Source organism: Juglans microcarpa x Juglans regia, chromosome 1S (genome assembly GCF_004785595.1).
Source record: "Juglans microcarpa x Juglans regia isolate MS1-56 chromosome 1S, Jm3101_v1.0, whole genome shotgun sequence".
In the NCBI taxonomy this organism is placed as follows: domain Eukaryota; kingdom Viridiplantae; phylum Streptophyta; class Magnoliopsida; order Fagales; family Juglandaceae; genus Juglans; species Juglans microcarpa x Juglans regia.
In genome coordinates, this window is record NC_054595.1 from 27,645,807 (window position 1) to 27,661,497 (window position 15,691).

The window sequence follows — 15,691 nt, forward strand, 5'->3', positions numbered from 1 at the left end:
GGTTGCTGTCTTCAAATCTTACCAAATATAGGAAACTCATTTTCTGGGAAACCTATTTGTAGTGGAGGAATGATAAAATCAAACTTCAACATATAACTTGCAATTTCCAATAGGTGTAATTAAAACCAGTCGGGATACAGTAACTTATTAAGGGGCAGATTGTATTTTTTTTTTTTTCTCTCTTTTTCAATGTGAATTCCCCAGTCTCTCCTGTTTTAAGATTCAAAAAAATATATTTCCATGAAGATTCAAAAGATAATTTCTGCAGACCGAGTACAACCTTAAAGAGCAAAGTAAAGAATTGATCGCAGGCGACCCAAGCCATCAGAAAAGCCACTTACAGATGAACTGGTAACAGTCTACAGCAATAAGTTGGATAAATAACTTCCTAGATATAGTTTATTGATTGTTTCGTCCTGAATACAAGCTAGGGAACAGTGAAAATGGTAGACAATATAAACATACGATGAATCCGGGCACTGGCGAGGGCTGTTATACATAATCTCAAATCTGACCTGTCCCAAGAGGCTGCCTTGAAGCATCACCAGAAGCCCATGCTTGATAGTCCTTCACAAGCTGCACAGCCAATAATGAAATACAACACATCCGATAAGAATCAAACATATTTGGCTCTACAGTACATGAGCCAGAAATTGTTTGCCACAAGAAAATTATTATCCGATATTTTTAATACTAATGAGAGGACCCATAAGAATCAAAATGGAAGCTCATCCAATAGACTTGCAGAAAATAAAATTATCTACATTTTATTGAAATGTGAAATGTGACATTGCATTCTTGTTATTATTGTGATTCCAAGGTCTTGCAGACTTGCGTTATGCATTTGCTAACATATGGGCTCAGCATTTATTACCAAGTACAATCCTTGCACAATTGATAACAACTAAAAATACGAACTAATAGAGAGTCATATCTTAAACTTATGATGTTGCTGGCCGCCAAAAGAGAGCAAAACTTTTTTGATAAGTAGAAGAGATAAAAATTTATAGCGTTGAAAGGTGAGACACGGGCACCCAATCTAATATTGAATGCCTTTCTCTGAAAGTCAGATGGTGGTTCCTACCTTTAAATGCTCAACAACAGAAATTAACTATTTGATTTGCCAGGACACCAATACAGAATATATTCCATACTAGATGTTGATTTCCACTACCAAAACTTGGAGAACATATCTCAGCATTGGGATATCTCAACATATCCCAAAAAGTCTAAAATACATTGAAACAGCAGTAGACTAGTTAACACTATTTCCAAGACGTCAAGTGTCAAGAATTTGGGAAGAATCACTTATAAAAAATATAGAATTAGGGAAGAATCAACAAGACCTCAAGCAAAAAAAAAAGGACAAGTGAGAGATAAGGAGACATGTAAGAACTCCAGCTGCTCGGCACCATTCAGCATATATATAACTTGAGAATTCTAAACCAAAAAGGCTCAAGTAAATACAAGTTTTAGGAAGCACCATTTTGTTTTTATTTTTATTTTTTATAACTAGGGATCTCATCCATTTGTAAAAAACTAAGGTAGGCCTAACAAACAAAAATATTCCACATGGGAGATTCTCTGCCACAACATGGACAATAAGTTGTCATTGATGTTATTGTAAACCAAAACTGCTATCTGTAATCATATTTCAAATTACAACATGTTCCAAACACTGGTAAATTTTGATTAGAGTGAATTGTTTGTGAGTAGCAAACTGCAAATTTTTTATTTGATAAAATTGAAAGCTAATTATAATTTTGACAAACCTGTGCCATAAACCGGGGTAGCATAATCCGTAGTATTTGCTCAAGGACTTGGGTGCCAGTTGATTCAATTGCTTGCACTGGAATTGGACGAAATGCCGAAGGAACCTCAATGCCAACCTGGATACCATAAAATAACCCATATGCAATCTTTACATTCTTACAATCACTTTAAATGTCTTGTTATGACTAGAAAAGAGCACTTCAAAATCATTACCTCAATGACAGTATCTGAGGTCAGTTGTTGCACCAACGAGTTGCTTTTGTTGCTCTCACATGATATTTGGTTCACCATAGAAGCTGCATTCCCATACCAAATCAATGTCAAAGCAGTCCTGAAAAAAGCATAAAGCAAATGACTCAAACACAATAAAGGTTTTTCTATGAGACTTTTTATGTCTATTTTTTTGAAAAAAGAATCAAATATATATTCTTGCGTGCAAGTTTTCTATGAGACAATAAAAATGGACACGTATTTCCCAGAATAAAAAATTTTCCACCAGTTAGTTCAATCTACATACCACACCCATTTTTCCATGCCGTTACTTTGTACAATAAATAATCATTGTCAAGGCAATTTCTTTTAGTACCCACAAACTCCAGCTTGAATCAATAGTTTTTTTTTTTTTTTTTTCCCTTTAACATCTAAATGCCATATTTAGGCACTCATCCTGTTCTAATTTCTAACACATACAAGGCTGATTCTTCTCCTTCTACAAACTGATTCCATTTTGTGCCGATAACATTCATTCATGAACCAAATGCTAAAAAGTGACTAACCGTCAAATTTGTCATTCTGTGCAGCAACAATCGGCGAACCCTCAAGCTGCACCAAAAAATGATAATCAGAAAGGGTACCACCAGATCCAACCCAAAAGCACTCACAAGATTTTTTTTTTTTTTTTTTTTTTAAAAAAAAAAGAGCGAAAACACCCAAAGACCTTGCAGGACAAGAGCCTAATGCAACACCCATTGGGCTGCTCTTCCACTCTGACGAGCAAAACGGGGCAAACCTCGAACGAGAAGAATTTAATCCTATACACATAACACCTAAACGTGTTTTCATCCACCCTCTCAATCCGCTCCGCATCCAACACCGAGTACTGACTCGCGGGCAAGCTCATATACTCAACTGCAACAACAATAAATAAAAGCCCCAATCAATATCCCCATACCCCTATTATTTCGAATTTCAACTAAACCAGAAAGATACATTCCCATCCTAACATTACCTAGAGGCCGTTGGAGTTGGCGAACCGAAACAGACTCTTTACGCCGAGCAATGAATCGGGCTCTCTGGACTGAATTTGCCGAGATACGAAGCGAGGGCCTGGGAGTTTCCTCCTTTGAGGAAGCTAAACCCACTGGACCATGCCTGAAGCAGAGAGATTTTCCAGTGTTTGCGCCTGGATACGAAATGGGACTCCATCCAACATTACTAAAACAAGAAGAGCTTATTGCCATCAAACCACGAAGATAATTTCCCCAGAGGAAAAATAAAATACTGCAAAACTATTCTATTATTATTTCTTATCTTTGAAGATTTGTGTGTGGATGGATGAGCTTGGCGTGACTCTGCGGGGCAGCAGGCGATACAGATTGGTGGCGAGGAACCGGACCAAGAGGGCGTGGCTCGCTACACCTTTGCTAGGCGCACGTGATTTTTATTTTGGAATGTTTGGTTAAATACGCAATTATTCATGCATATTGTCAAGGTTTAGATTCCATACTTATATTATTCATGTTTATTGTATTACAAAATTTTAACCAAAAAAACTTCGTTATGAATTTTCTTAAAATTAAAAATAAAACATGATTGTTTGTTTATCAATATTAAATGAAAACAATAAGAGTAAAATCGTCAGTTAGGCCACTCGCAGATTTTCCCTTTTACCTCGACTCGATCAACATATAAGGTAATGAGTTTTATTTGGCAAAATATTATTGATGTGGACGATTGTAATATTGCAATAAGATAATCTCCAACAACAAATATATTCATTATCTTTTTTTTTTTTTATCATCTCACAATATGACATTAGACGGTTGGTTTATAAATAAAATATAATAAATAATTTTCAATCATCTAATATTATATTATAAAACAATAAAAAGATAATACGAATTGAAATGATGAGTAGTATTACTCAATCTCCTAATACCATATTAAAATGTGGCATAATATCACACACACGTTTAATGAGATTGGTTATGACGCGCCTCGTGGTTTATGCGATGAAATAGTCAATTCCTATCATGCTTAAAATTTTATGAAAATATCAATTTATTACATAAAATAGTTATCTACAAGATTATTATTATTATTTATTGAACATTGAGATTAAAATGGATATTTTCCTTTTATCTTAAAACCTAACTTGATTATAAAAAACTTAATATTTAATTAAAACACAACAAAAAAGGAAATAAATACGGTATGGTGATTGTTAACTTTTTTTCTATGATACTTGGGGAAATAATCATATTATCAAGAAGCATAACTACAAAATAAGTGTAGACTGTAAAAGAAATCATTATTTCATTCTATTTTTTTTTTTTTATCATACTATATAAAATGTGATATTTTTTAGAGGTTTCAATTTTACAATTAGCTATAATATATGAGATTAGGTTATGTTAATTTATAAATTTTATAATATCTACATATAAATTAATTAGTTGAATCCGAGGAAAAAATAGCCAAAGTAATACTTTTCTAGCAAACAAAAAGGTTGGCCAAAATTAGGTGAAGGTCAACGTTTGATTGTTTGATTGGCAATAGAGTAATTTAGTTATATAAAAATAATGTACTTATCATTATGCATTTTTTTTTTTTAAATGCTTATATTTAACGGACACGCGCACGCGTCAATCTGCATACAGGTAATATGGATAGCTAGCGGCGGCTCCAACTCAACAAGCTCAGCACCTTCCAGGCTTCCACCAAAACCCAATCCACCATTTCGCCGACAGCGCACACTAATTGCTCTTGTTCACTCTTTCTCGCACATCTTCTTTAACCTCGGCTTGTATTCCTCTCGGAAGTCATTTTAATTGCGTCTGTCTGTCTCTCTTTCGTGATATCTCTCTGTGAATTTGCTGCTTTCTCTAGAAGCGGGCGCGCAGACGGAGGAGGGGGCGGAGGAGATAATACTATAATAGGAATGGAGTCGACAGAGTCTTCTTACGTTTCCTCTCCGGAGGCACCGCGGAAGCGATCTCCGCCGCCTCCCAAATCGCCAACCTCAGGTCTTTCCGATCCGATCTACTTTCTCCCTCTCTCTAAAAGTCTGAATCTCTCCATAGAATTTTATGTAATTATTTGCTGAAGTGCGTTCTGATTACTTTGTTTTGTTGTAATTGTTTGATAACGGCCATGACGCAGTTGGACGATGACAATGTAGTTTTCAAATCTGCATCTCTGTCGAAACTGAAACCTAACCCTAAGCTACTCAGAAAATAGATGAAAAGAGAAGAAATGACTTATTGTTACTCTCTCTTTTTGGTTGCCGAACCATAGTGTAGAGAATCACAGTCATTTCCGTTGAAGTGTCCCGAGAGTGACATATGATAATTAGTTATATGAGACTTATAAAAAAAATTATTTATATGAGGCTCCGTTTTGTGTTACATAATTTGTGGTATTGCACAGATGACACTTTGTTATAAGTCTATAATATCTTGGTTGTTGAATATGCACTTTATGACCGTGGAAGTTGCATGGAATGTGACGGTAAAATAACATAATCATTTGACCTCTTTTCGATAATCCTAATTGTTGAGGTTTGATTTAAATTTGTTACTTCTGCTTATTGGTAATCTTCTGCGATGCCTGCATCTCCCAGATTCTATGGAGAAACCTACATACATCAGGTTTCTTGTGTCAAATGCTGCAGCTGGTTCTGTTATTGGAAAGGGTGGCTCAACAATAACAGATTTTCAGTCACAATCTGGAGCGCGTATTCAGTTGTCACGCAACCAGGAATTTTTCCCAGGGACAACTGATAGGATTATTATGATATCTGGAACCATTAATGACGTACTCAAGGCTGTAGAACTCATTCTTGCCAAATTTCTGAGTGAGGTAATCTTTATTTTTTTGTTTAACTTTACTCATAAAGAAGTGCTTATTTAACTTTATATTTCTGTTAACTTATTATGCATATACACTATTCTAAGTAAAATTTGGTTTTATTGGTTAGATTCATGCTGAAGGAGGTGATGATGTTGATCCAAGAACAAAAGTGAGGCTCATTGTTCCAAACAGCTCATGCGGTGGCATAATTGGGAAGGGGGGTTCCACCATTAAGTAGGAAAACTTATCCCCGTTTCTTTACTTAATGAAAGAAACATGCTTATGATCTATACTCTTATGAATTTACTGATAGATGGAAATTTTTATAGGCCACAATATAAAAATGCTTTTGCGATTGAATTTTTTTAAATCTTCTTTCCCTTTTCAGAATGGTCAAACATTGGGATGGTTTATTTGATTTCTTCATGATACTTATCTGAATGTGTTCTGCTAATGAGAAATTAATATATAAGCCTAAAATACCTCTTTAAGCTAGAATGGCCCTAGGCCCCTAGACGATGTTGAAATTTTTTACCCCAATTTTGTTGTTTCCTTTTTTGTGAGAAAACAATGAACATACTAGCGTTACAGCATTATTTTCTTTCTGAAACTGAAGTTCATATAAAATGCATTTCTAATTTGATTTTAAAGCTTGATACAGGACTTCAACTATACCAGTTATCAATCCTTGAAGTGTAATTAAGTTCGAGCACAAACTTGCATGGAATAAAATGATCCCATGCACACTTATTTAAAACTTAAAACTCCTGGTTTAAAAGTTTTTCAGAATTTCTAAAACCAAAATTTTCACTTTCAATCTATACATCTTAGACACCAGAACGATTTTTCATCTGCCAAAAAAAATTTCATACCTAAGTTTCCGTGAAAAAAAAACAAAAAGCCAAAAACAAATTTTATAAAACCCAAAAAAGCGCACCTCGCAAATTTTTATCCAAAGAACTTTCCAATGCTTCCTACTCACTTTTTTTATGGGTAAAAAAGCAAAAAATAAAAGCCTATAGAAAACACGTCTTTAGTTTTGTATTTGTAGTTTTGTAATTCCCGATATCTGAATTTTCTAAATTGCAAGATCAACTACTTATTGACTTTGTATTACAGGTTCTTGTGCATTTACTGTCCTAAAAAAAATATTGCTGATGTCTAGTTTTGCGATTGATCAGGTCATTTATCGAAGACTCACAAGCTGGCATTAAGATATCTCCTCTGGATAATAATTATTATGGTTTGAATGATAGACTAGTGACACTTACTGGAAATCTAGATGAACAGATGCGGGCTATTGATTTGATTATTTCTAAGCTAGCTGAAGACCCTCATTACTCCCAGTCCATGAATACCCCATTTTCATATCCAGGTGTGTCTTCTGTTATCAAATTATCAATTTAATTATGCTTCTATTCTACTCTGAGCAGCTTATAATTTTCATTTGCTACTAGCACGTTTCATTCATGTTCTCTATATTCTCAGGTCTTATGGATTTAAGTAATGCAAATCAGTTTTTCTGTTTCCTTGGGTTTGGTGTGAAGTGCTTACAGTTTGGTTAATGCGTACGTAGCACAGGATTGCAGTTTGCTGTGACATTTTGGTAGGTTTGTAAATGAGTATAGCTAAATGTTTTTGGGGAACGAGTAGGTTTGCAGTGAAATTTGGAAGGTTCGTTAAAGACCCTATATATTGAAACTTTTGCGTTGATTCACACAAGGACAACATGCCGTGCCTCTAATTTTTGTCTCCTAAAAACCTTATAAAAAATTTTGTCTCCTAAAATTATGAAGACAGTAATTCCTGTGTAAGATCTATAGTTGCTAGTTGTGGCCTGAAGGCAAGGTGCCCCATCAAAATTCCTCCATTGTCGAAGAGATGTGCGGTATATTCTTTGAATCAAGCATCCATCCTTTTTTTACCTTATTTTCTATTTGAAGATGCTGATGGAATTTTGGGTGGTGATATTGAAATGAAAGCAATGTTGTAAAGTCGGTGTCCTTACATGTTCAGTGCACATGTTCTGTCATCCATGCTTGTAGTGCTTGATCTGGTACTGTGGTCTGATAATTCCATCTTCTTGTCCTGCATTTCTTTTTAATAACAGAGAGCCAACCTCTGTCATTTACTGGTATTGCAAAGTAGTGCCTTAATTTATTGACACTTGACAGGGATGTTTTTACACCATATATTATCGTAAAGCTTAAAAATACCCCAAGTGGAAAACAATATTCAACTTCTTACTACAGACTTACTGGTTTTAAATGGCCTGTTGACTGAATTGTTGGTTTATTTATTTTGGTAGTGGTGATTGTTTAAAGACTGTTCACGCATCAAGGACTCATTGAGTAAACAATATTTACCTTAGCCCTGGGTGATATGAATTTAGCAGTTCATTAACATTAAGGGTGGGTTGGGATACACAAAACATCTTATCTCATCTCATCACATCATTACAACTTTCCCAAATTCTCATACAAAAATATAATAAGCAATTCAACTTTTTCAAACTCCAAAATAAAAATAATACTAAAAAATTATATTCTAACAATATTTTATTCAACTTTCAACAAAACATCCCATCTCATCTCATATGTACTGTCTATCCAAACCCACCAGTGCGGGTAACATTTGGTCCATTGACAAGTTTTATGGAAATGCTAGTACCTGACATTCTACGCCATTGTATAACATTCTCTAATAATACATCAGACGTTTTTCAATGTTAAGTAATGACCATACATATTCTTCAATAAATAGGAATTGTGGTCTTACAGGCTATAGCATAGTTTTATGTTGCTTATATATTTTGTCTGGAGTTATAATGGTGAACTTTAATATCAAGCAAGTTCCCTTCAACTTGAATCTTTAGGTGTTTCCTTCTCCGGTTTTCATGGTACTCCACATACATATGTGCTTCCTTCTGTTGCAACAGCACCCCAGAATACAATGAGCTATGGACCAAATGGAGCTGGAGGGAAGTTTCAGAGCAACAAGGTTTGTTATGCTCCATAAGGCTTTAGTTTTGTTGATGTTTCAAGATGTTAATTACATTGATTATATTAATGCGGATTTCTAAGAGTTTGTAGCTCTTGGTAGAGATGCTTGATAAATTTGCATGGTAGAGTCCAGTTTTGCATGACTGAGGTATGCTTTTGATGAAGAACTCCCAGAGCTGGTAGCAAATCAGGCTACCTTGGTTAGAAGCACCGATAAGAAACTGGATGTCCTTCCTGATGGTTTTAATAGCAATGAAAGAACTAGGCTTTGTGCTACCTGTTTTCCAGATGGTTTGACCTTTTGTACAGTAAAAATCAGAATGATCTAGATTTGGAGTTAATCTAGATTTGGAGTTGTTTGTTGCATTTTAATATCTTTGGACATCATTTTGGTATTGTTTTGAGATGCTCCGAGCAATTTGTCCCATGTATGTTGGATTGTGATTCACAGAAAGCGTTCTGATGTTTTCTAGGAGGATCGCAGCAATTCAGTGACTATTGGCGTTGCAGATGATCATATTGGGTTGGTTGTTGGTCGTGGTGGAAGAAATGTAATGGAAATCAGCCAGGTACACAAGTATCCAATGATGTAGTTTTTTTGCATAATGCAGAAGCGTGTGATTATAACACATTATTTTTCTGCAGGTTACTGGGGCTAGAATAAAGATATCAGATAGAGGTGATTTTGTACCTGGGACGACTAATAGGTAAAAAGGACTTGATCAAGGTCTTCGATTTGCTTGCCGATAGGATCATTTCCTAGGCAATAAAGTATTAATGGCTTGTCCGTCTTGTACCTTGTTCTGCAGAAAAGTAACAATCTCAGGGTCACACAGAGCAATAAGTGCAGCCGAGTCCATGATAATGCAGAAGGTGGCCTATGCTTCTGAGAGGGTGATTGACTAGTTTTAAAACATTCCTGTTCAGAATTCATGTTAAGAACGTTCTGGTGGACCTTCCTGCAATTTCCTAATACCTTTGGTCCTCATTAAAACAAAAGAAAAGAACAGGGGCTGTTGAAATATGTTCTCATATGATGATATAAGTTGGAAGAAATTTGCATAATTTAGTAGGAGCAAGAGCGGGAAATCTTCTTGTTGAGAGAGATCATTTATTGGTAACTTGTGTGAGGTTAAGGATGTTTTTTTTTTTTTTTTAATCTGGAAGAACATGTTGAAAGAAGCCATAATTCATTGACCATATAGAATGATCAGCTTTACTTACAGTTTTAAACTACTAAACTTTCTCAAGTATTTGTCTGATTTTCATGGATATTCAGTTCAATGTTTGAAGATTCTTGTAAGAGAAATACTTTAGCCACAAAAAAATTATACAAAAATAAACTTACAAACTGACGTGGCTTGATGCAATATGTCAGATTGTAAAGTTATTTTTATTATAAAGTAAATCTAATAGATCACATGAAGTCGCATAAATTTGTAGGTTTATTTGTGTATGTAGTACTTTTCTTCTTGTAATGGACAATATTAACAGAAAACTAGAAGGATGGAAATCAAAACTCCTATTACAGGCAGGTAGGACAATGCTCATAAGAATGGTGGCAAGCACAATTCCCTCATATCAAATGTCAGCACATCTTCTGCCAAAATCAATTTGCAAAGTGCTAGATAAAAGTTTTAAAATTTTTTGATGGGGCACAAAAAAAGACCAAAAGCACAAACTGTATTTCAAATCATGGAAGTCGATATGCCAATCAAAAAAAGCAGAAGGTCTGGGCTTAAGACTGATGGAGAATATGAATTTAGCTCTTCTGGCTAAAACATGATGGGAAATAAGTCAAGCAAATCATGGTATGTTGCACTCAATCCTATCAAAGAAGTACATAAATTCCACTCATATTTCTGGAAGGCCAAACAAAAAATAAACAAAAAATAGGCGACTCAACTTTTTGGCAAGGAATTCTGAAGACAAGGGAGACACTGGAAAAATGTATGTGCTTTCAAATTTTTAATGGCAACTCAGTCAAAGTTTGGTCGGATCCGTGCATACCAATACTAGAAAATTTTAGACCCAAACCTCGGAACCAAAATATAGAAGCCATTCCCACCTTGAGAGTTTCTGATCTGATTAACCAAATATCTCATACATGGGATGAACAAAAACTACACAACCTTTTTGAACAGGACAGTATAAGAGAAATCCAAAAAATCTCATTACCCCAATCCAATCATCGAATAGATAGTCTGATTTGGACAAAAAACTAAAATGAGAAATTCTCTATTAAAACAGCCTACCACATAACAGCTGGAGCTGCATATTCCCCACCGCAAAACTTTCCAAGTAGCTTGCTGGGAAAATTTTGGCAGGGAAAAATTCATGATTGCCATTAGCTCCTTTTATGGAAAATCATCTGGAATATGCTACCCACATGAAATTGACCGAAGTGTTATATTCCAAGTCTGCTTTCCTCCAACTGTCCATTATGTGAAGATCAAGAAGAAAAAAAATTCCATCTTTTTATGGAATGCTCTTTTACGAGAATATTATGAAGCCAAAGTAGCTGGCCATTAAGCCCATATTTGGATTGGAAACTCACCTCAATCCATCATTACAGCTTTCCCAAATTGTCATACAAAATATAATAAATAATTCAACTTTTTTAAATTTTAAAATAATAATAATATTAAAAAATAATATTCTAACAATATTTTATTTTACTATTCACAAACTATCTCAACTTATCTCTAAATCCAAACGGGGCCTAACATCTATGACGATTAATACAATACAAGAATGGATTTCGATCATAATCAAGCCCGAGTCAAATATGGGGCTAGGAGCCTAAGAAGAACATCATTTCCAAATATTCATAGTGTTGATGTTAGATTTCATTTGGCAAACGAGGAATGAAGTTGTTCACAACAATTCTGTCATCACTCTAAAGAAAGCAAAAGAGCAACTGGATTTCTTATACCAAGAAAATTTACAGACATGGAAAACAAAGCTCAATTCTGCAAAAATAATGAAATGGCAAAATCCACTAGAAGGGCACATAAGCATATCCTTTGGTGCAGTAGTAAGGGATACTTTCTCCACTTCATCAACGCTAAGCCGAAATTTAAATGGAAAAATCATAGAAATCTAGACAGAAAAAAATCACTCCACAAATCCGCTAATGGCACAAGCCTATGCAGCTCTCCTTGCAATAAAAATGGTAGAAAAACTACAAAAAGTTAGCACAATCATAGAAGGAGACTCACAACTTGTAATCTCGGCAATTCAAGGTGAAGATCAAGTTTGGAAAATTAGGCCTATAATGGAAGATATTGCTCGAATGCGGGAAAATAAATTATGCTGGAGCGTTAAAAAAATATATCGATCTCAAAATCGATATGCGCACTCAGTAGCGCAATGAGCAGCAACCAACCTTGTATTTGATCGCATACCCATAGATAAATTACTTACTTGTATTCTATATATAGATAGTGGAAATGACCCTCCCTCTAATAGTTCGTAATAATTTATTTATCTATGATAAGCAAGCTTGATTAGGGAAAAAGAAAAAAGAAAAAAAAAAAAAGAATCATTTCTGTAATTCAGGATAATGAATTCTCTCTATTTGGATTCAAATTTTCTGTTGTAATCAATGCCATTGTAGTCAATCATTATCATCGTCATTATACCTGCCAGTTGCTGCTGAGCAATGAGTTTAATGAAGCTGGGAACGATCTTGAAGCCCGAGTTGTGAAATTGGAAGGGTGCCCCTAGTTAGTCGTTGGAAACTCGTAACTACTAACTTCTGGCCTTATTTCTTTTTTAGCAATATCATTTTTCATCTTAAATTTTGTCGACTCGAGAAGACAAGAATTAGAATAAGGAAAGAACATTTCTTTCAGTTTTATCATTGGGATGGAGCTAAGAACCTAATGTGGAAGATAGTTGAGATCCTTGGCATGTGATTGAGAATATGGTCAACGAAAATCATGAAATTATATCACGCTCTCAATTTAACAATAACAAAGTAACATTTTATTTTATATTGTAGAAGTATAATAATTATAATTATAATAACAATAACAATGTCTAAGAGGGTGCAAATGTTCGGGTACGGATGTTTGCAACGTCCACCCAACACATAACATGCATAAAGTGAGGGTGAAGACGCTGCAATTTATTCTGAAATTGTAAATGATCAGAAGAAACTGATCAAATTTATTATGTTCATGGAAATTCATCGCCCCCATAACCTTCTCCGGAGCCATAGCCACTACCATAGCCAGAGCCAGAGCCATAGCCAGAACCGTTGCCGTCGTGGCCGCCTCCTCCTCCTCCACCACCACCTCCTCCTCCGCCACCTCCTCCACTTCCACCCCCACTTCCATATCCGCTGCCACTTCCATATCCCGAGCCATAACCAGATCCATTTCCATTTCCATTTCCTGAGCCTCCACCTCCACCTCCTCCTCCGCCTTGGCCGCCTCCGCCACCTCCTCCACCTCCAGTCCCACCACCTGACCCATACCCAGAACCGCTTCCGGACCCAAATCCAGACCCTGAAGCACCCCCAGATCCTCCACCACCACCTCCACCTCCTCCCTTGCCACCACCACCTCCTCCTGCAATACCATATCCAGAACCACTCCCAGACCCGAACCCTGAACCATAGCCTGAACCGGACCCAACTCCTGAACTACCTCCACCACCACCACCACCTCCCCCTCCTCCACCACCGCCTCCACTCTTCCCAACTATGACCTTTGGTGATCTCGCAGCAAAGGCAAGGTCAGCAAGGAGCAAAGCCAAGAATGCAGCAGCAACCAGCCTAGAGCTGGCCATTTCTGAAATACCAAAAGTCAACGTAGGTTGACTAAGATTAATATGGAGATCAAGATTTCTCCGTGTTTACTGATCACTCTGAGCAATCGGTACCTTGCGAGTGAAAAAGGTCAAGACAGGGCGTCTATATATAGGCATCGTAAAGGTGACATTTTCCCACATTCTGGTAGCTTCGTTTATTTATTGTCACTTCAGTGCAATGGATTATAAAAAGATAATTCGAAACGCCTTGTCTTCTTGGTTAGTGGTGTTGGTAGTGGGGGTAGAGATGGTGCAATTCTGCGCGATCATATGTTGGTGGACTCCCTTCTTGATCTTGTCTGCATGCAAATTCTCTCTATAGAATGTTCAAGTTAACCTCCACTTTTGACTTGATGGATCCTGAAACGTAGCTTTGGAGATGGGACCCATGCATGAAATGAAATCCCCACTTCGTCAATCTGTTCATACTTGAAGTCCTCACTGCACACGGACGGAGGAAGGCATTATTTTCTTTTTTTTTTATTTGTTGTGGGGGAGGAGTTCTCTTTGAAAAAAAACGTGATATTGATCTTGTACTTCAGTTGAAGTAAATCTCTGTGCAAATCATACACAGGTATATTTACAAGGTTTTTTTGGATTAATTAGAAACAACTAGAAACTCAATTTTTCTTTTGTTTTTTAATATAAACGGCATGCGGCATCCTTGAATACAGTATTGGATATATGAAGGCCTAAAATGAGATTGATATACCAGGCATGTGGGTGGAGAGAGACATTAGTTTAGTCGAAATTGATGAATATATATATTTTTTATCAAATGGGAATATCAACCTAAAATCAAGACAAGTGTTACTGCCACAAATTTTTTTTTTTTTAAATTTTTTTTTTTTTTTTATAAAAGTCTACATATAAATTGACTTGAGTACTTGATATAATATGTTAAATTTTTTTGATATAAAAGTAATTTTATAATTTAACGTACAATATCAAATCACATCAGTTTATAAATTTAGTTTTATAAAATCACTTTATAGCTAAAGTAATATAAGTGATACTAAGTAAAAATCTTAAATAAACAAACTTCACGCGTGCAAACGCTTTGTAAAAATGTAAGTCATATTAAAAGTAATAAACTTTTTTGCACTTTTTAAGATAAGATCTGTTTTTTTATTAAAAAAAAAAATTGCGCTAGGACTTATCTATTTAAATCACGTATAAATCATATATTTCTCGTAAGATAAACGTGATGTCGGTGTAGATAATGAAGACCTTCTAAGAGCATTAGCAGTAAATTCAAGAAAGTTTGACCAAAATTTAGTTAAAGAATTTATTTTTATAAATTTAATTAGTCACTTTTTAACAATATAAAATAACAAACTCTTCAAATCTATTACTATTTTATTAAAATATTAATTTTGAAATTTTTATTTATTTTAATTTTAATTATAATTTGAATATTTATTCTTTATTAAAAAAGTGCATATTAATTTTTTAACGTTTCATATTATTCCTAACGAATATAATTTTCTAATGATCTTTTTTTTACAACGGTCATATTCTTTCAACCGAAACATTTTTTCAAAGTTCATATTTTTCCAACAGTCATATATTTATAATAAATATATTTTTTTTTATAATATTTTTGCAGGAGAGGAACAGCAAGTAGCGAGAAGATAATTATTTATAGTGAAAATAATATTTAGCAAGTTCAAGGGATTGGTTAGATTTGGCCAATGAATAAATCTTGGATTAAAATTATTGTTTATTTATTGAGTTTATTATAGTAAATCTTTGTACAACCTATCTAAATTTTAATCAAAAATTGACGAAGTTGAGTACACTGTTAAGATACCTGAACGTACGTGTCTGGAGTGTAGTGATGCTACCGGGTAAGCCAATCATGACATTATACACGTGGGAAACCCTAAAATCCAACGCCACAAGCTCCCACTAAAACTCACCTACCCCAAAGTACCACAAGTCCTTCCTCCAAATCACCATTGCTGAAGTGCGTTACTTTTCTGCAACTTTAAGCTTAGAATGACAAATGGCACCATGTTTTCATA

The 15,691-nt window shown here is 35.1% G+C and overlaps 3 protein-coding genes across 5 annotated transcripts; 1 reads left to right on the forward strand and 2 right to left on the reverse strand.

The window, feature by feature from the left end:
* Positions 1 to 294: 294 nt before the first annotated feature.
* LOC121247662 (uncharacterized protein SYNPCC7002_A1590-like) lies at positions 295 to 3,407 on the reverse strand. Of its 2 annotated transcripts, none has more exons than XM_041146062.1 (6): positions 3,002 to 3,406; positions 2,711 to 2,901; positions 2,550 to 2,595; positions 1,987 to 2,069; positions 1,773 to 1,889; positions 295 to 576 (listed from the first exon to the last, which is right to left on the reverse strand). In XM_041146062.1, exons 1-6 carry the CDS (start codon positions 3,231 to 3,233, stop codon positions 505 to 507), a joined length of 741 nt encoding a protein of 246 aa, XP_041001996.1. In that variant the 5' UTR covers positions 3,234 to 3,406; the 3' UTR covers positions 295 to 504. The 2 variants fall into 2 exon arrangements, 1 of the variants encoding a protein (XP_041001996.1); XR_005937272.1 differs by having other exon boundaries at positions 542 to 1,401; positions 1,682 to 1,889; positions 3,002 to 3,407.
* Positions 3,408 to 4,630: 1,223 nt separating this feature from the next.
* LOC121246618 (protein BTR1-like) lies at positions 4,631 to 10,082 on the forward strand. 2 transcript variants are annotated; one of them, XM_041144810.1, is made up of 8 exons: positions 4,631 to 5,018; positions 5,615 to 5,853; positions 5,972 to 6,078; positions 7,026 to 7,219; positions 8,720 to 8,844; positions 9,320 to 9,415; positions 9,492 to 9,553; positions 9,656 to 10,082. In XM_041144810.1, exons 1-8 carry the CDS (start codon positions 4,934 to 4,936, stop codon positions 9,750 to 9,752), a joined length of 1,005 nt encoding a protein of 334 aa, XP_041000744.1. In that variant the 5' UTR covers positions 4,631 to 4,933; the 3' UTR covers positions 9,753 to 10,082. The 2 variants fall into 2 exon arrangements, with proteins under 2 accessions (XP_041000744.1, XP_041000745.1); XM_041144811.1 differs by having other exon boundaries at positions 8,783 to 8,844.
* A 2,731-nt stretch (positions 10,083 to 12,813) lies between these two features.
* On the reverse strand, positions 12,814 to 13,935 carry LOC121245472 (glycine-rich cell wall structural protein 2-like). Its single transcript, XM_041143549.1, has one exon. The coding sequence runs from the start codon at positions 13,641 to 13,643 to the stop codon at positions 13,029 to 13,031; it is 615 nt and encodes a 204-aa protein (XP_040999483.1). The 5' UTR covers positions 13,644 to 13,935; the 3' UTR covers positions 12,814 to 13,028.
* Between the last annotated feature and the right edge of the window lie 1,756 nt (positions 13,936 to 15,691).

What these genes read in the sequence shown, in the direction of transcription:
- LOC121246618 (XM_041144810.1), top strand. Translation starts at nt 4,934, where the DNA reads ATGGAGTCGACAGAGTCTTCTTACGTTTCCTCTCCGGAGGCACCGCGG. An exon ending in TTGCCAAATTTCTGAGTGAG is followed by an intron (nt 5,854 to 5,971) that starts GTAATCTTTATT and finishes TTTATTGGTTAG; the next exon opens with ATTCATGCTGAAGGAGGTGA. An exon ending in ATGTAATGGAAATCAGCCAG is followed by an intron (nt 9,416 to 9,491) that starts GTACACAAGTAT and finishes ATTTTTCTGCAG; the next exon opens with GTTACTGGGGCTAGAATAAA.
- LOC121245472 (XM_041143549.1), bottom strand. Translation starts at nt 13,643, where the DNA reads ATGGCCAGCTCTAGGCTGGTTGCTGCTGCATTCTTGGCTTTGCTCCTT.
- LOC121247662 (XM_041146062.1), bottom strand. Translation starts at nt 3,233, where the DNA reads ATGGCAATAAGCTCTTCTTGTTTTAGTAATGTTGGATGGAGTCCCATT. An exon ending in TTAGGCTCTTGTCCTGCAAG is followed by an intron (nt 2,596 to 2,710) that starts GTCTTTGGGTGT and finishes TTTTTGGTGCAG; the next exon opens with CTTGAGGGTTCGCCGATTGT. An exon ending in ACAGAATGACAAATTTGACG is followed by an intron (nt 2,070 to 2,549) that starts GTTAGTCACTTT and finishes ATGGGAATGCAG; the next exon opens with CTTCTATGGTGAACCAAATA.